At 43.6% G+C, this 19,749-nt stretch overlaps 1 protein-coding gene across 1 annotated transcript in view; it reads left to right on the top strand.

The window, feature by feature from the left end:
- The window catches only part of ENTREP2 (endosomal transmembrane epsin interactor 2), a gene marked incomplete at both ends in the record, with an annotated part of 270,257 nt that overhangs the window by 117,763 nt on the left and 132,745 nt on the right, over positions 1-19,749 (top strand). Inside the window, one exon of the mRNA XM_084253053.1 lies at positions 6,035-6,091. Coding sequence (XP_084109179.1) covers positions 6,035-6,091 — 57 coding nt within the window. The remainder of the gene's footprint in view (positions 1-6,034; positions 6,092-19,749) is intronic.

Raw genomic sequence — 19,749 nt, 5'->3', positions numbered from 1 at the left:
TCTGAGGAAAGGAAGTGGCACAGAGCCTTGGACAGCGTGGGTGTAAAAACATGGACTTCCCAGAAGGGAGCTGAAGTGTACACAGAAGGTAGTGTGTCTGCATACACAAGCCACGGGTCCTGCCATGTGGCCCCTGGAGACCCAGCCAGAGAAAACCCTGCAGAAAGAAAAGAAAACAGAGGGTAAAGCGGGAGGGTCAGCCACTCTGAAGCTAGAGGAAGAACTTTGCACAGCATAGGTCTGGAGTCTGGAAGGCTTTGGAAGAGGGGGTTGCTGTGGCACAGGGGAAAATTCCCTCATCCCACCAGCTCTTTCTTGGGCTGGTCAAGCAAACAAATGAACGCCAGACAGATTAGTGAGAGAAAAAAAGAACAAATTTAATTACAAACGTATGGCGAATTTACATGGCTGTAAATTCCAAAGTAAATGAGACAGACTGCCGATTTATATCCTGAGCTAATAAGGAATGGTCTAGAGACCTGGGGCGTCAAGGAGAGAGGAGGGGGTGACTTGAATGATGAAAGCAGAGGCTCTTTTTGTTTGTCAGGCCTTAAGATAGGTTTCTCCCATAAAAAGCTTTTTTCTGGAGATGACCCTAAATCTGGGCACTTTGCATGCTTTAAAGTAATGGTGACTGTTGCTCTTGAGACCCACAGGGCCTTTACTGACATGCTCCACATGCCAACGTGACATGTATTGGAAAAAGCCTGTTCTGGACACCTGGGAAAAAACCTGAGAGAACATTTTGGGGGGAGGCCGATCCTACAGAGGCAATACACTTTTTCATTCTGGCTGCTCAGAATATTACTTGCTTCATTTTTGCAACAACAATTCTTTCTCCAGACATGTTGTGAACACTGGTTTCTTAGTCTCAATGGGCACCACTGTAGCTATTGGACATGCCTGCCATATGTTTTGTGAAATAATTTAATGGCTTTCAAGTCGGCCTCCTAGACAGGCTTGCTTCACTCCCTCAGATATTGCATTACCATTGGCCTTTGAACTGGATTTTGAAGATCTGAAGAAAATTCTTGATTTTAGGCAGTGAAAGAACTTTTCGATCTTAGAAGACAACACTTAAAGAACTTAATTTATTCCAGGCCTCTGTGTCCAGGCAACAGTACCAATCAAATGGGAAGGCCTTCGGCTCTAAAGATGCCATTACTTCCTGGCAATCTATTATCCCCTTTCATCACTCTCAAGAGCAGGAAGTTCTTTCTCATTTCTAATTTTATCTCTTGCCTGTCTTTGGGCTGGGTGGGGAAGCTGAGAGAAGAGACAGTTGGCAGTCTTAGAACAACCCACAGGTGCTTGAAAAGTTAAGCCTCCTCTCTGTGAGCTGCACCAGGCCTTTTACATCCTTTTTGGCTTTTCTTTCACAGCTACTTAATTATATGTTACCCTTCTCTGACCCTCTTCAATCTCTTCCTATTCTTTGTAAACTGTGGACTTTGAATAACAATACTGGCAAATTAAGCGGGACAAAGGTTTCCTGAGTTGCGGTAATTTCACAGCTAACTGGATTCGTGACCCTGTTCCTGTCAGGGGTGGTACAAATTAAACCTGTGGAATTACTGAGATGTTGGAACAGGCAACATAATCCTCTCTGGTAGATGGAGTTGAGCAAAAGTAGTTCAAACTTAAGATCTGATGTTTCCATCAGTGGAAATGCTCCTGGGCCAGCGGACTCAGCAGGAGTGCTGGGCCAGGGCTGCTTTATCAGAGGACCAAAAAGTCTGCCCCTCTGGGGACATAGAGAGAAAGTGGGTGTTTGCAAATAGAAATCCATTTTCCCACTCTGGATGAATCAGTGTATGAGTTTGGGCTGCCCTAACAAAATACCATAGACATGGTGACTTCAGTTGCAGAAATTCATTTTCTCATGATTCTGGAGTTGTAAGGGCTGAGATCTTGGTAGGGTAGGGTTTGGGCAAGAACCCTCTTCCTGGCATGTCAACATCTCTCTGTCTCCACACATGGAGTTTCCATGGTATTGAGAGAGAGAGAGTTCTTTCTCTTCCTTTAAAGTCACTATTCCATCATGAGTGCCCAGCCCTCGTGACCTGGTCCAACCCTAAATATCCTCTAAAGGTACTGTCTCCAAATACCATCTTATGGGGGGTATGGCCTCAACAACAAAGGAATTTGGGGTAGACTCGAGCATTTAGTCCTTAACAGTTTTCTATTGCTTTGTAGCAAATTACACAGACTTTACAGCTTAATGCAACCAACACCCTTTATCTTACAAGGTTTCTTGGGTCAGGATCAGGATGTGGTGTAGCAGGGTCAAAACCTGGGCGTCTCACCAGGCCACAATGTTGATTGTTGCTGGGGCAGCAGCAGCTCTAGATGGTCATTGGGGAAAGATCACAGGAAGCCAGTCCTGTTCCGGCCCAAAGGGGCAGCGTCATGTGTGACCTGGGTCCTCACAGAACCCACATGCCCCACTGAATCGAATGATTCTATTATTTTCCCATATAAAGAGGAATTTGATTCATTCCCAATGAGCATTATTAACGACATGTAGAAATATAAATTGTCTTCATAAGCAAATCATCCATGTTGGTTGGAAGTAAAATTATTTGAGGGGATTCATGGAATGACAGCTTTATTAAGAAGGTAGGAAAAGTCAAGAATTCTTACTGGAGGCTATGATCGGGGATATTAACTTCCTCTGTGTTAAGAAATACCTACTCTTTGGAGGTTTGTGGTTTCCAGTAAAATCCCTGTTACAAGCCACTTGGCCATTGTACAGTTTTGATAGTTCTATAAATTTCCTCTTAAAGGGATTAAGAAGTTCTGTCTGAGCTTATTAAAGAAGACTTGAGAGGTCTGGTGGTAGTTTAGGGTTAGTGGGGCCCCATGTGCTCTTGGATTCATGGGTCCTTCATGAATGAGGAGGTGCTGGGTCACGTTTTGAAGAACAAGTATGATTTTAAAGGATAGAAATGCAAAGTAGAGGTCAGCATACAAATGGATGTTTTCTGGAAGATGTTCCTCCCCATCTTCTATCCAGGCTTTTTTTGAGCAAGACATATATATTTTTTTAAGATTTATTTATTTATGCATACAAGAACTGGGGTACGGGTCAGAGGTATGTGTGGGGAGAGACAGAGTGGGGAGCAAAACAGGCAGACTGACTGAAATACACTGTTGAGGGGAGTAGCGGGCGAGTCAGGAGAGGTCTGCTGCGCCATGTGGGTAGCTCCCTGGCCAGGGATGGAACTCATGCCGCAGTGGCTGCGGACAGCTTCATAGGTTGTGTCTTAACCCCTTGTGCCACCAGGGAGGCCCGAGCAAGACATACTGTTGTGTAGTGAAAACACAAGCTACTCTTTGGAAGTTGCATCCCATGGAGATGGCAGGATCAGAGCCAGGTGCCCAGAATTTAGCCAATCCAAGGGATGAGAAAGGGTCCAGGAGGGCTGAGGTCACAGGAAGGGCATACTTCAACACTGAGGACCTGAGAGATGTTGAGGAGAACCAATCCAGCTGGCTGATTGGCCCACTGCCCTTTCTGTTGTAGCATTGTAGAAACTGCATTCACCAAAAGAAGATTTTGGGACTGAGAAACAAGTTCAGGGCTTGAAATGATGTGATAGTGACAGTCCTACCACATGTCCTTATGAGGAATGACAATTTAATCTGATTCTTAAATGACTTGGGGAGAAGAATCTGGTGCCACAGGGGGTGTTTTGACAGATGAAGCACAGGGTGTGGAATGGAATAGGAGGCGTAGGAGAGCAGTGATCAGGGATTTCCCTGAGGGTTGGAGCTGGAACACAGCAGGGAGGCTGGATGGCAGGGAGAAGAGGGCATTTGGAAACTGGATGGTGCCACCTGTCGGCACTGACTGCGCTGGGAGGAAGGGTGTGCACCCAAGAGGGAGCACATCTGGGATATGCCCGAACATGAGCCCAGTCGAGCTCTCCAGTTCGTGTTTTTGTTTTTTTGTGAATAATTTTCAAGTCTTTCATCTCAGCTGCTGCTTCAGATGTTTTTGGAAATTGGCCTGAGACCAGCATGGGGCAGGGTGTGATCCTGCGCCCTGTGGGAGAGTTTGGGGGTGAACCGGGGTCTGTTGTCAAGGGGACCTTAAGGGTCTGTTCATAGTGTGTGCTCCTTATGGGTCTGGGTTCATTTCTTTTGGAATCCCAAGGGGAGATGCAGCCAACTGCCCCCAGCCTGGTCTCCAATGGTCTGTGGAAAGTGGGGTGATTTATCTTCATAGAACTTTAGTTATAATGGAGCCTCCTGAACTATGCCCTGTTGAGGGGGAGCCACACCGTGTCTGGTTGAATATGGGGGTTTAAGGAGGGAACTGTTTCCAGGATTTGGGCTTGAGAGACCAAAAAGAGGGGTGTCACTGTGGGGGGCAAGGATGGCTCGAGGGAGATTGATGGGAGCGGAGAGACTCCAGGTACATGTTTGGACCTGCTGAGATGGAGTGACCCCAGGGGCAGTCTTGGAGGGTAGGTGGTGAGCGGTCTGGGAAGGGCCCTGGGCTGGAAGGGGGTCTGTGGGAGGTGTCAGCGGATGGTCAGTAGACTCTGAATGACAGCAGCTTCTCCAGCAGAGATGTGGATAGAGGGGACCAAGGACCGGGGAGGGGTCTCTGGAAGCTGGCAATGGAGGGGAAAGCAAGGACAGCCAGAGAAGGGAGGACATCAGGTGTCTGCCCTTGTTCTTACATTTGGTGACCCCTTGGTGACCTTGGTGTAGGGTAAGAAAAAATGTCAGGCTTTTCTGCCCTCCCGCCATCAGGATAGATGATGGATCCTTGTCCTGAATGCATGCCTGATGGCGGGCACCTGGAGTAGGGTGTGGGCATAGGTAGATGGGATTCACCTGGGCTAAGACTGGGCTCTTAAGGGCGGCGTCATGGGGACACCAGTATGAAGCCGATGAAGAAGCTGAGAAGCAGCAGAAGCTGAAAGAGAAGCCGAAGAGAAGCCAAGAGAGAAGCAAAGAAGCAGAAGCAGAGAACTCCAGTGAGCCCAGATAGAATGAAGACTCGCTGGGGGCTGGGAGGCCTGACAGCCTTCCGGCCCCCCAGCACCCCTGCCTGCCGTGTACCTGGTAATCCCAATAAAAACCTGCAAAACCACTGAGGACTCTGACTCTTCCTTTCCCCAGTCTGCATGGGATCAGAAAACCTGCACTGTGTCCAGTCCTGCCCTTACACTTGGGAAGAAGAGTGACTGTGGGTGGTGGGGACTGAAGCCAGATGGCAGTGGGTGGGTGAGTCTCCATGGTCCCTTGGGCCTGTCTGGACACAGGAGCCTGGGAGTTTGGGGCCCAGAGGTCAGATTTGTCTCAGCCCTGTAGAAAGGTAGGTCAGGAGCTGACGGTGGTTCTCCTGAGAGACAGAAGACAAGACGCAAGGGTATTCCTTGACAAGGGCATGGTGGAGGGGAGGAGATGGGCAGGGAGGGAGACTATAAGGAGTGATTCTGTAGGGGCCGGACTTGGGGGTCTTGGGCTGTAGGTGGTGGGGGAGACAGGTTGTGAAAATCAGGGAACAGCACCTTGGGGAGGTGGGGAGCTGTGCTAAGAGAGGACTGGAAGACCCCTCAGGGACAGGAGGACCCAAGTGTGTAGCAGGGTGGAGGGACCAGCTGGTCTGCTGTGCCTGAGCCCACACAGAGAAGACCGGGTAACATGCAAGTGGGGATGGCGCTGCCTCTCCCCCAAACAGTGTCCTCAGACGCTCTGTGGATGTAACTGGCACCCCCAGTAACTTGCAGGACCAGAGTGCAATGAGCACCTCGTGGGGACTCTTCCAGAAGGCACGTTGACCCTGGCCCATCCTATCCCTGCAGAGCACAAGCCCCTGGGACACCTGGGGCCTCTCCTGGTGACTGCGTCCGTGAGTCTGGAGGAGCAGCCCTGACCTCATTGTTCCCCCCTGGGTGTCTGGGCTGTGCTCGGGCATTCCAGGAAGTGGGCTTCTTGGTCGAGGGGGCCAGTCCTGTTTTGACTGCTGGGTGCAGGTTTCCCAAGCGTCTTACCTTCCTGCTGTCTGTCCTTCCAGGTGCTGCTGTCAGGCCTCATTGGCGTGGTCTCCTGGAAAAGGCCTCTCTCCCTCGTGGTAAGTGGCACCGGCTGGGTGTGGCCTGGGGCGGAGGGCTGACTGCAGCGGTGTGAGCGCCCTCAGAGAGAACCGGCTCCCCTGCAGCAAGTGGGATGCACACCTTTATGAAAATGTCACCTCTCCAGGCTGATGGGCTGCGGTCACCCCAGTTCCAGTTCTGAGTGTCCCCTCAGTTTGCTTCAGATGCCCTTGCGTCTCCCTCTGTTTCTTGGCTCTGTCTGGTGCCCGCCCGGGAGGAAAGGCCGGGCGTTTTCTCCAGACCTGACAACACCTGTGCTCATGGGCACCTCTGCGTACCTGTGATCACACAGGGCGAGTTTTAGCAGGTGGAAGCCGGTTCGCTTGGTGTGTTTTGGAGTCTGTGTGAGGCTCTGTGAAGGGAGCAGGAGGGGGTGTGTGTGCGTAGACGAATGAATGACCCTTTCTCTGTGTGGGGAGCGCTGAGCATGCCAGAGATGGAAGGAGGAGGGTGGTGTTTCCCGTCTGTAAAGGTCCGCGAGCAGGTTTGTGTGTATTGATCTGTAGCATGTTCTCCTCCGTGTGCGCATTAAAATATTAATATGGCCACGTCAGGACAAGAGGAAGAGGGTTTCTGGGTTTTGATGGATAATGAAAGAGATGGTGTGGCTTCTTTTTGTTTTGTAGTAATCAATTATTTAAAATCTCTTCTTAAGTGATTAGACTTGGAGATAATGACATGCACTAAATATTAATGGAAATAGAAAAAAAAACCCATAAATCTGTCTGTCGTAAACACCTCCTCTTTCATGAGGGTAACCATGGCATTTGGAAAAGCTATCAGGAGCCTGTTTTACAATATGTCAAGAAAGGTTTCTTTTAAAATATGTTTTATGTAGAATTTTTCAAACATGCTCCAAAGTAGTTCAGTGCACCCCAGGAACCCCCATCCATTTTCAACAAATATCAATATTGGCTTGTCTTGTTGCTTCCAAGCCCCTTGCTGGGTTATTTGAAAGTAAATCCTAGCTTGCATTTCAAGAAACTGACTTTTTGTGCAGAGGGAAACAGCAGAGACACCCTGGCCCTGGGGCCTGATGTCCTTTGCCTGGGCCATCAGGGGACAGGATGCACCTACCTCATCGCTGGCCCCGCAGTGCAGACACAGCAAGCCCTTGAAGCTGGCCCTGGGTGGGTGAGATAAGAGAGGAATGCCCCATCCCCCAGGCACGCCCAGCCCTGGCCCTGGGAATGGAGATTCTCATGGGGCTGGGCATTTTACCTGGAAGGGTGCTTGTGGCTTAGAGTGGAAAAGGAATCCGGACTCCTGTGGACCAGGTGGCTCAGGCATATCTCTGGGATGTCAGAGCAAGAGGGTGGGGTCTCAGGACCTCCCTCTGGGGGACACAGCATCAGCTGCAGCTGCTGCCATGGAGCTTTCTGTGCCCACCAGCCTGCTGATGGGAGCTGGACCAGCTTCTCTCCTGGCAGTGGGCAGCAGCTCCTCCCGTCATTTGTCTCCTCCAAGCCAAGCAAGCAGAGGAGAAGGTGTTCATCTAGCTTAAGGCCACTCTCCTTCCTCAGGGAGGACAGGGCTTAGTTAGGGCAGCACTAACTGCCCAGCAAACCCCAGATTTTTGGTGGCTTAATACAATGCAAGTTTGCATCTTGCCCTGTCCAGGGCATTTCAGGCAGCGGCCTGCTCCCCTCCATGGGTGACTCAGAACCCTGGTGACTTCCACCTGGGACCTACAGTTCCCTAGGCCTGTGGACCCCCTGCATTTCAGCAGAAGGGGGAGGATAGGGGAAGAGGAACACCTGCTTCTTAATGTCCCTAGCCTGAAAGTGACTCTTGTCACATGCACTTCAGACCAAGGGAGAGCTTGTCATGGGGCCTGTCTAGTTAGGGACGAGGTGGGAACAGATGGTCTTCGCCTGGTTAGGCACTTGGGCGGGGGGTGGAGGGGCAGGGAGGAGCAGAAATTCTGGCAGGTGGGTGGTTGTCTTGGCCAGAAGAACCTTCTTCTGTGTTGAACACAATAATTTTCAGTAGCAAAAACACTCTGAGCTGTGATCATTGACTTGGCCTTGGCTTCAGCTTTATTTTCATTCACAATCACAGTAACAATGGTTGGGAGGAAACCACACTGTGTAGAGGTACTGGGGTTCTCCAGACAAATATAACTAATAATATAATGTACCCACACATGTACTCACACACAGTCCCATCAGTATCTGCATCTGTATCTACACCTATTTCACTATAAGGGGAACACACTGCCTTCCTCCCGGTGATGGCCTGTGTATGAAGTTATCCGTGAGACAGAGCGACAGAGAAGGAGCTGTGTCTGTGTGTTGTGGATGTATATCGGGTCAGCTGTGTTTTTATTTATAGATCGCCCAGTCATGGAGACTGGCAAGTCCACATCTGCAGGGTGGGCCAGCAGGCTGGAGACTTGGGGACAGTTGATGCTGCAGTGGTGAGTGGGCCACCCTGATGGCAGGGTCTTGGCGTGGCCCTGGGTCTGTTGGCACTACATTTCCTCCAAAGGGCGGTGAGCTTGGGCCTGTCAAAGCATCTGCTGTATCTGCTTCTCATCAGGCTGAGCCTTGAAGACAGGGTGAGATGAGGGAGGATGTAACCGGCCCGCCCAGACTGACCGATGTGCTGCAGAAGAAGCTCCCTTAGGAGAGAGGGAGGTGGGGGTGTGGAGGCTGTCTGGTGAGGATGCGGAAGGAGGCTACCCCCTTGCAGGCCAGTGAATGTGTTTCATGAATGAGAAAAAGATGGCACGTACCATGAATTTTTGCTACGGTATTTTATTTTATTTTTAAAGATTTATTTATTTATTTATACAAGCACTGGGTACAGTCAGAATTGCGGGAGGGTGAGAGAATTCACCAGAGCCAGAGCGGGGAGCAGAGCAGGCAGACTGATGAAGTGCATTGCTGAGGGGAGCAGCGGGTGGCAGGAGAGGTCTGCGCGCCATGTGGGAGCCTCGCCGGCGGCCGGGGTTCGAACCGGCGCTGCAGAGGCTGCGGGCAGCTTCACAGCCCAGCGTTCAACAGCTGCGCCACCGGGGAGGCCCTGCTATGGTATTTTATATGAGCCTTTTGAAATGCGGAAAACTGATGATCGCTATGTCAACAAAGAGTATGTATTTTCACATTACTGTGTTTTTTTTTTTTTTTAAATATGTGCTAAGTGTCTCCTATGATTGAGATAATTGTCTTCCTTACATTAAACTAGAAAAGGTTCTACATTATGCTGGATGCCAATTAGGAATGAGATGATAGAACTCTGATTAGGTACTTTTTTGAAAGATTCAGTGAAGCATCTTGTGATTGCTTATGTATCAATAATGAAATACTCTTGCACATAATCATCAGTAGTATAATAATAATGTGAAAACTTGAGTGGAGTGGTACTGAACTGGTCACTAGATTATTTTTAATAACTAATACTATTGAGAGGCTAATATGCATGGAATTGAAAACATTTTTTAGAGTTTTTTTTTTTTTGACAGTTTTGTTTTTTAGAGCAAAATAAGTCTGTATTTAAGAGCACTAATCTGTCGGCATGAGTACCATAGAGAGCCAGTGCTGTTTGCATATTATGTTAGATAAAGTACATGCAGAATCTGGCTTTTTGGTTAACTCAAACAGTGGTTTAGTTTTTCATTTTATTTTGACAATGAATGACATCATTTATTGAGCATTTCACTTTCAGGAATTAATCTAATTTGAAAATTGTAATTAGTTTGCTGGCATTGCCACCCAAGGCACCATAGACTGGGTGGTGTAAATAACAGACATTTATTTTCTTGAAGTTACTTACGGAGGTTGGAAATCTGAGATCCTAGTGTCATGGCGGTTGGTTTCTTCTAAACCTCTCTCCATGACTTGGTGATGGCTCTCTCTCAGATGGTCTTCCCTCTGGGTGTTTCTGTATTCTCTTCTATTTTTTTAAATTTTGGTTAAATTTTTGAAGTAACATTGGTTTATAACATGATGAAGGTTTCAGATGTACAGCCTTGTAGATCAGCATCTGTGTACACAACAGTACATACATCACCACAAGCCTAGTGTCCATGTATCACTGTACGATGGACCCCCTTTTTCCTGCTTACCTGTTTCCCTGACCTCTGGTAGCTATTATTTTGTTCTTTTTTTTTTTAAAGATTTTTATTTATTTTTTGCATAGAATAATTGGAATATAGGCCAGAGGCACGGAGGGTAAGAGGATTCACCAGAGACAGAGTGGGGAGCAGAGCAGGCGGATTGACTGAAATACACTGCTAAGGGCAGCAGCAGATGAGACAGGAGAGGTCTGCTGTGCCAGATGTGTTAGGGGATAGAATTCAGGCCATGATGATGATAGTGCTGAGACTTAACCCCTAAGCCACAAGCGAGGCGAGGCCCTCTATCATTTTGTTCTTAAAGTCTGAGGGGTTTTTTTTGTTTGCTCATTTGTTTTGCTTCTTTATCACCTGAGTGATATCATGCGGTATTTGTCTTTCTTCATAAGATATATTTCACTAGGCATAATGCCCTCTGGGTCATATTGTTGCAGATGGCAGGGCTTCATCTTTTTTTAAATAACTGAGTAGTAGTCCTTTGTGTTTATATATCACGCCTATAACTACTCAGCATAGATGGGTACTGCGGTTGTTTCTGACTCTTGGCTATTGTGAGTGATGCTGTGATGAACATGGGGGTGCACATATCTCTTTGAATTAGTGTTTTCATCTTCTTCAGATAAATGCCCAGGAGTGGGATTATTGGATCACGTGGTATTTCTATTCTTAATTTTTTGAGTGAACTGCATCTGTTTCCTGTAATGACTGCAGATAGTGGTTTGCTTTTATTACTACATTTTATCAACCCAAATAGGAATGTGTATCTGTCAAGGTTCAATCAGAGAAACAGCCTCTGGAAACCAGCACTAAAGATCTCAGTGACTCAGGCCCTTCATAAAGTGACCACACTGCCTAGTCTTTGGTTGTTAAGTGCTGCCACTTGGCCCCTGTCACCCTGGAATCCCATAATCCTCACTTCACTTGGCCACCCTTGTTTGATGGTAGCACAGATATCCTACTGTAATTTCTGACTTATAGAATAGTCACCACAGAGCTCTTAAAGCAAGCTGGAGCTCCCCTTTCAGGTGAATTTTTCACAGTTATGGTGAAACGCGTATTCTCTGAATCCTCTAGGTATGGGTGATTAGCTCTTATGTAAGCAGTGAACTTTATCACCCCATCTCCCTAAACCTTTGGATCCCTTCCTCTATGGTATAACAAGAAAGTCTGGCATTTCCTCATCACTTAGTGCAGCCTACTTTTGAGTTCATATTCCAGCCAGCCAAACAAACTGTTAGAATCCTTTCTAACTCTTCCAGCTCAAACATGGGATGCCAGAATCTCTTCTTAGTGAGATCCATATCAATAAATCTGTTCCAACTGTATATTCCTCCATTGTGATCCTCTGCCATTAATGATAAATCCCATGGTTTTCCAACCTTTAGCTGTGAGACAGTGTCTAGGCTGCCCCACAGGTGAAGGGAATTGGGCAGAGCCTGGTGTGCTTGCTGAGTTAAGGAGAGCTGGCTGAGAATTCCAAGTGGCTAGAGTTTATGAGACAAGATGCCAGAGTGGAGAGACTTTCAGAGACAGTTGGAGATCTGCAGAGGATCCCTTGTGAGTATGCACGTGATAATCATCAGCTCTTTCAAGTGAGGGAAGAGGCTGAGGTCAGAAAAATGTTATCTGAATGAATTAGAAGGCAGGATGCCAGTGGCTAAAGCAGGGCTTTGCTGTCATCCATCCTGGAAAGCATCACAATTCATTGGAAAAGTGGGTAGAACCTCAGAAAAATCTTCTCTCAGTGGTGGGGAATAATTTTCCCTAGACTAAATGTTGTTCTGGTTCCAAAGATCTTAAAAGAAAGATCCAAAAATCAAATCATTTCTAAGTAGTTTGACTGTGTCTCAGAACAACGTTCAAAAATGTTTGTAGGAAAATAAAAATATCCATCATCCAACAAGATAATATTCACAATGTCTGGCATCCAATCAAAGCTGAGGAGGCATGCAAAGAAATAGGAAAATACAACCTGAAATGATGAGAAAAATAAAACAGTTGAAACTGATAGAAAACTGACCCAGATGTTAGAAATAACAGATGAGGACTTGAAAGTTTACTGTAACTGCATTTCAGATGTTCAAAATGTTAAGTAAAAACAGGAAGATATTAAAAAAGATTTAGATTAAATGTATAGTGGTGAAAACTATCGTGCAAGAGAGAGAAGATTCCCTAACAACAGATTAGAGACTAGAAAAGATTAGTGAACTCAGAGACATTACCACAGAAATATGAAAAAAAAAGTAAAACCTAGGCCACACCTGAGGGGAGAAATCCTATACTGTGAAAAAAGCAAACAAGGATGTAAAGTAATGATATGTCATTAATTTTAAAAAATGTAGAGCACAGGAAGAGAGAATTCTGTAACAAATGAAAAGAGGATTAGTGAGATGTATGGAACAATGTCAAGAAATCTAACATGTGGCGTGGGAACCCTAAAGGGGTGGGGATGGGCAGAAAAAAAAATTTGCAGAAATAATACCCAAATGTATTTTTCAAAATTGGATAAAGAACTCAACCCACAGACGAAGAAACTCACTCTATATGCATAAAAAACAGAAAGTAAGAAGAAAAATAATTTATTGTGGGATTTATAATGACATATATAATAATTGAATTGTACAAAAAAGAATATAAAGGTGAGGGGGTAGAAGTACATAGTGTAAGGTTCATAAACTGTATGTGAAGAAGTATAATGTCACTTGAAGATAAACTATTGAGTTAAAGATATATATACTCTAGACCTTAAAGCAACTGCTAAAACAAATAAACAAGGCCTCCCTGGTGGCTCAAGGGGTTAAGATACAACTTATGAAGCTGTCCACAGCCACTGCAGCACGAGTTCGATCCCCGGCCAGGGAGCTACCCACATAGCACAACAGACCTCTCCTGACTCGCCCCCGGCTCCCTTCAGCAGTGTATTTTCAGTGGATTTGCCTGTTCTATTCCCCACTCTGTCTGTGGTGAATCCTTTCACCCACCCCAACACCTCTGGCCTGTACCCCAGTTCTTATATGCATAAATAAATAAATCTTTTAAAAAGATTAAAAAACAAACAAATAAAATACTGAAGAGTTGGCTAATAAGTCAACAAGTAAATAAAATGGAATCCTAAAAAATTACTCAATTCATCTAAAAGAAGGCAAAAAAGAAAAAAGAGTGAAAACAAGAACAAAGAGTAGATGAGACAGAAAGAAAACAAATAGCAGGAGTTCATTACCTATTTGAATTTCTGTGTGAATCACTTATTCATATCTTTGTCTATTGACAAAGTAGAAGTTTGTCAAATGTAGTATGTAGAAGTTTCTTTTCTGTTTCAAGTGGCTAATAATTTATCCCAGTCTGTTGTTTGTCTTTGTCTTTGAATTTTTAATGAAGTGTCTTCTTTTTAAAAATTTAGAATTGTTAGTGTTTTATCTTGCAAACTGTTTGTTATTGTTGTTGTTGTTTTTAATGTGACTTCTAGGGATTCTTTCTTACTTTAAAAGATTCCTGTTGCCTATCCTTCTGGATTTATTTTCCTATGTATTTCTAAAACATTTATAGTTTCAATTTTTATATTTAGGTATTCATCCCAAAATTTGTTTTTGTATATGGTATGAAATGAAGCTCCAACTTTGTCTTTTCCAAATGGATAGCCATTTCTTCAACACCATTTTTGGAACGTTTACTGTTTCACTTCACATTTGGTGTCCTTCACCTCACCCTACTCTGGACCTGGACCTGTTTATTACTCTCTTTTCTGTTCATGAATGTATTTGTTCATTTCTAAGCCATTACTACACTGTTTTAGTTTAGCTTTATATTAAATCACTCTTATCTATTTTTTCATAATTTTTTTGCTACTGCTGTCATTTTCTTTTCAGAAATTTTTAGAATAAGTTTGTATTTTACGCTGATAATGGTGTGACTTTGATTCTTATTTCATTGATTTTGTAGATAAATTTCTGGAGAAAGAATATCTAATTTTAAGAAATGGGATTTTCTTTTATAGTTTCTGGATTGGTATTGTGTTTTGCTGTGTTAGCTACCATATCCTGTTATACCATATCACAGTGAACTATTCTTCTAAATCTAATTATTTGTCTAGTGGCTATCTAAAGAGAAATTTTTCTGGGGAAATTTCTTAATTTTTTTAAAAAAGATTTATTTATTTTTTTAGTACAAGAACCAGGGTACAGGCCAGATGCATGGGAGGGTGAGAGGATTCACCAGAGAGAGAGCGGGGAACAGAACAGGCAGACTGATGAAATACACTGCTGAGGGGAGCAGCGGGCAAGACAGGAGAGGTCTGCTGTGCCATGTGGGATTCCCCCTGGCCGGCCAGGATTGAACCCGCACCGAAGAGGCTGTGAACAGCTTCACAGTGCGGCGCTCAACTGCCTGCACCACCAGGGAGGCCCATTTTTTTTTCAAATTTGGAAATTATTTAGGGTTTCTAGGTTGACAAAATGTGGCTAGAAATTGTTGGTTTTATTTGCCAGGGCAGGCCCTCATTTTCCTGGCACTGATATAGGTACCTCAGAGAAGGTATTTTGTAGATGTGATTAAAACTCATAATCACTAGGTTTTGACTAAGGGAGATTATCCTATTAATCTTGGTGGGTTTATGTTAATCAACTGAAAGGCTAAAAGGACAAAGGGGAGGCTTTTCCAGAAGAGAAAATTCTGCCTGTTGACAGAATTCCAGCCTGTACTTTGGAATTCAGACTTATCTAGCCAGTTACCACAGTGACACAGAACAATTCCTTGCAATAATCTCTACTTATATACTGATTCTGTACTCTGACTGAACTCTGATACAATCATCAAATTGTGTATTTTGAAATGATGATGTTAAATAGCCAAGATGGATGTATGTGGATTTGTCATGGGAACAAGCCACAGGTGATGGAAAACTTTATGGGATCTTAGAAAGATGGCTATTCTTGTATGCCACTGTAAAAATTTTTTGGTAGATCTATTTTAGCTGTGAAATCCTGGAATGCAAAAAGTAGGACAATCCTTCTTGGAATTGACCACCTGACTGTCCCATCCCCCATCTCTCTTGTACCTGGTTGTTAGCTGAGGCTGGTTAGGTAGCCATGTCACCGGTGGCACCACAGGGTCTTGGTAGACTCTGTGGTGTGTTTGGGGCCATTGTTTGTGGCAGGAACAGAACCGGAGGCCTTTGGTCACTTTGATGCCTAATTCCTTGGTCCAGGCACCAAACCCTATCTCTAACATTCTTGCCAGAAACTATGCCCATCCTTTCTTTCCAGAAACTAAATCTGACCTGGGATACTACCCACTATGTCTCCGGTCCACCTAAAGACTCAATTCTGATTTAGGCTCCAGAGGCACAATCTCTCTTCTTGTTCCTAAGACTTTGGTGTCCAGGTTTGACCTGCAGTGTCATAGGTAGGTGCCCAGCAACTGGTGATGGGGACCAGAATTGCCTGTGAAACTCTCAGTCTCATTCTTGACATTTATGGTTTTTAGTGGACTCTATTAGGTTTTTAGCTATGTCTCTTAATATGTCTTTGCCTTCTTGTATTTATCCTACTTAAAGCAGGTAGGTGGATATTCTACCTGAGAAATTGATGCTATAGAATTCTTAATGTTTTCTAATATCTTCCTTCTCTTTTTATTTACTTTCTGGGATGTTTCTTCTGTTTTATTTTCTGGTTAGCTAATTTGAATCTCAGTCATATTTATTGTACTGTTTGACCCTTCTCTTGAATTTTTCTTTTTGACAGGCAGCTATGTTATTTTCAAAGAACTCTGTTATTCTCTAATTGCTTCTCCTTCATAACAGTGTATTTAGATTTTATGAAGCACTCACTTTATATGAGTGCAGTCTCCTTCAAGAGCACTAATTAAAATTTTGTTTATCAGATTCCCTCACTCCTGGGTATTCCCACCTTCCCCCACAGGTCAGATGGTTGCTTTTCTCATCTATGTCCTTATTCATGGTATTTGTTTTACTTAAATATCAACCCACCCTTGATTACCCTATTTATATTTTCAAAAGAAGGACTGTGTTACTTGGTTTCCTGTGGTTTTTGTGGTGGGGGGCAGAGAGTGGAGTACAATAGTTTTAGTTCCTCCCACAAACTCCATCCTAGTAGGCCTGGTCCAGAATGCAGAGACATTTTTGGGATTGATAAAAGTGGGAGGATGTTGACTAGCAGCATCTATTTCAGGTTTTCTGAGATGTGAGGCAGGCTCATGAGACAAAAACTTGAATCTTTTTTCTACCGTGCCAAAGCTGCCTTTCCTCTCTCTTTCCCTGATTTCAAGGTCTGTTGCAAAGGTTCAGTGGTACCTCAAACTGTGCTTGTTCTGGCAGATCATGACAATGATGTGATGGTGATGGTGGTGGTGGTAACGGTTGTGGTGTTGGTTGTGATGATGATCATGATGATGCCATGATGATGGTGATGGTGGTGGTGGTGGTCATTTTGATCATCATAGTGAAGACAGTTATGATGATTATGATGATGAAGATGATGTGATGATGATCATAATGATGATGGTAATGATGATGGTCATGATGATGATGATGATGATGATGATAGTCATGATCATGATGGCGATGGTCATGATGATGATGATGATGATGATGATGGCAATGACAATGATTGTGATGATGTGATAATGATGATGGTGGTGGTTATGGTGTTAGTCATGATGATGGTGATGTGATGATGATAATGATGATGGTGATGATGATCATGATGATGGTAATGATGATGGTAATGTGCATGATGATGATGGTTATGATGATGATGATGGATGGTGGTGGTGGTGATGGTGGTTGTCATGATGATGATGCTCAGGATCACAATGATGATGGTCATTATGATTATCATAGTGATGATGGTAATGATCATTATGACAACAATAATTGCTAACATTTATTGATCACTCTCTGTGTTCAGAAACTATTCTAAGTACCATTCTGTGATGTGAGTACAAGATTTAGTCATGCCCGAGCTAGTAAGTGGTAGATCTCAGGGTTAAACCCAGGCAGTGATTGAGAGTCCATCCTCTTAGGTTCTAGGACAGTGTTTCTTCAATCAGTTTGTATATCAGAACCACCAGAGGCACTTAAAAATATTAAACCAGAGGGCCTCCCTGGTGGTGCAGGAGTTGAACACAGCACTGTGAAGCTGTCTGCAGCCTCTGCAGTGCTGGTTCAATCCCCGCCAGCTGCAGAACAACCCACATGGCGCAGCAGGCCTCTTTTGTCTCCCCCACTGCTCCCCTCAGCAGTGTATTTCAATCATTCTGCCTGTTCTGTTCCCTACTCTGTCTCTGGTGAATCCTCTCATCCTCCTGCGCATCTGGCATGTACCCCAGTTCGTGTATAAATAAAATAAATGTTTAAAAAAAATTGCACCAGATCCATTTTATCATTTCCATTTAACTTTCATACTAATTAGCATGAATGTAAAACATACTGTGTATCAGAGCCTTTTGAACTGTTTACACCGCTTAGTTCTCATGACATCCTGATGGGGCACCTTTGTTATCATCCCACCTGAAAGAGCAACTGAGACACAGCACAGATGTGTTTGGGATGGACTGTGGGCTGGATTGGCTGGTGGGCCAACACAGTCCAGACAGATTGCTCTTAATCACTGTACTGCATTGCCTTAACTTGAGATGTTTAAATTTAATTAAGGGACCTTCCTGGTAGGACAAAGGGTTAAGACATAACTTATGAAGCTGCCCGCAGCCTCTGCAGCATGAGTTCGATCCCCTGCCAGGGAGCTACCCACATGGTGCAGGAGACCTCTCCTGACTCACCCGCTGCTCCCCTCAGCAGTGTATTTCTGTCAGTCTGCCTGTTCTGTTCCCCACTCTGTCTCTGGTGAATCCACTCACCCTCTCACCTCTCTGGCCTTGTATGCATAAATAAATAAATCTTTAAAAAGAAAGAAAATAAAATAAATTTAATTAAAAGATGCTAAATATAGGGGGATTTTGTCTTTCATATTTTCTTTTCTCAAAAAAATGGACTTCAAGTTTTCATTCATTCAAGCAGGCGTTTGGCAATTCTTAAGCTGCAGAGAACATCCTAGCCATGATGAACTCAAGTGTGTGGTACCAAGAGCCATGATTAGTGTCCACATCATATAGGGCACTAGTCAGATCTTTCCAGTCCTTTCCATCCATTAAAGCTGTCCCAGGAATGGTATTAATGTGACTGATAATTAATCCTAAATACAAAGATAATAACCCTATATATGCATACTTAATGTATAAATGGCTAATTCTTATCAGTGTTCATTTTATTGGAAACCTATGGACAGTTGATGAAAAAAGTAGTTTTGGTTGATTTTTATTCAACTTGGATTCTGTTATTTTAGTTTCTCTCAACTGCAGTTTTTAACAAAACATGCAAATGCCAAGGAATTGGAAGTGTATGATGAATGAACTTAAGCCCCCCCCCCCTTCATTGCTATGCTGATCTTTTTCCTATGTAAGAAAATTTAAAATCTTTGCTGCATATACTAACTTCTTTTTGAAAGTGTTTTTGAATTTTTGTAGCAGAAATGCTTCCTTCTGTGCCCATTAGAAATTCAGTCCTAGTCTCACTAAAGATTTGTATGTTTGACCATGTTTTGTGGGGAAAAAAGGTAGGAATTACTTTAACCTTTAATATGAATTATAGGGAAGCCTTTAAGGCTTTCTTTCAGGACCACAAATTGAGCTCAAATATAAGCTTAATATGCTATTTAAAAATATAGGTGAGTTAAAGGTTAATATATTTAATGTAAATGTATTTGGAGCCAGTATTTATTCAGCAAATTCATTATAAATCTACTTTAGGGGTTTCTTACAGTCAAGATCATGACCTCTTTTCAAGAGAATGTCTTTTGTTTGATCTCAGTAAAAATGAACCTTCATTCCTTAAATGTTGCAGAGAAGGAAGTAGATGTACATATATTTGTAAAAGTCCCTGAAACAATGTGGTATGTTGCTTTGCTAATAAAGCAGCTTAAGTAATAAAACCACCTATCTTGTTTATGGAAATAGACTAATACATCTGACTTTAAATTTATGAATACTATTAAGTTCCACCAGGGAAAGATATCTAACCAGAAAACTGTGACTGAAATGGACTAATTAAAGTAATTAAAGCATAGCAAAAGGAAACCACTCAAGGCCAAGTGAAATTAAAACTGGTCATTGATAAAATATCCATTTTTATTAAAATATGACAGTCATTTATATTTGCTTTAATCACTTACTTCTTAATGGTAAATTCTTTCATTTTGATCTATCAGGCACATTTCTAATTGAAAATGTAATAAAGCTTTCTTTTTGCAAGAGACAATGAATTTGGATAGGAAGTTTTAAAACAAGGTTGAAAAAGATACCTAATAAGGTGATCATGTGCTTAAGAGGATAGTGAAGTAAATGCATCATTTTAAATTGTATCTGGAAGCAATGGTAATAGACTTTTTTCCCTGTCATTGCTTTTGGATGGCTATTGAGAATCTTCTCAGAAAGACTGAATTTTTCTCATAGCCTGGTCTGGGAAATATTCTCTCTCCACAAAGGCAG

This window comes from Talpa europaea (assembly GCF_964194135.1).
Source record: "Talpa europaea genome assembly, chromosome: 14".
Lineage (NCBI taxonomy): Eukaryota > Metazoa > Chordata > Mammalia > Eulipotyphla > Talpidae > Talpa > Talpa europaea.
Note: the sequence above shows the minus strand (reverse complement) of the source record. Positions and strands in the feature narration are given on the sequence as shown.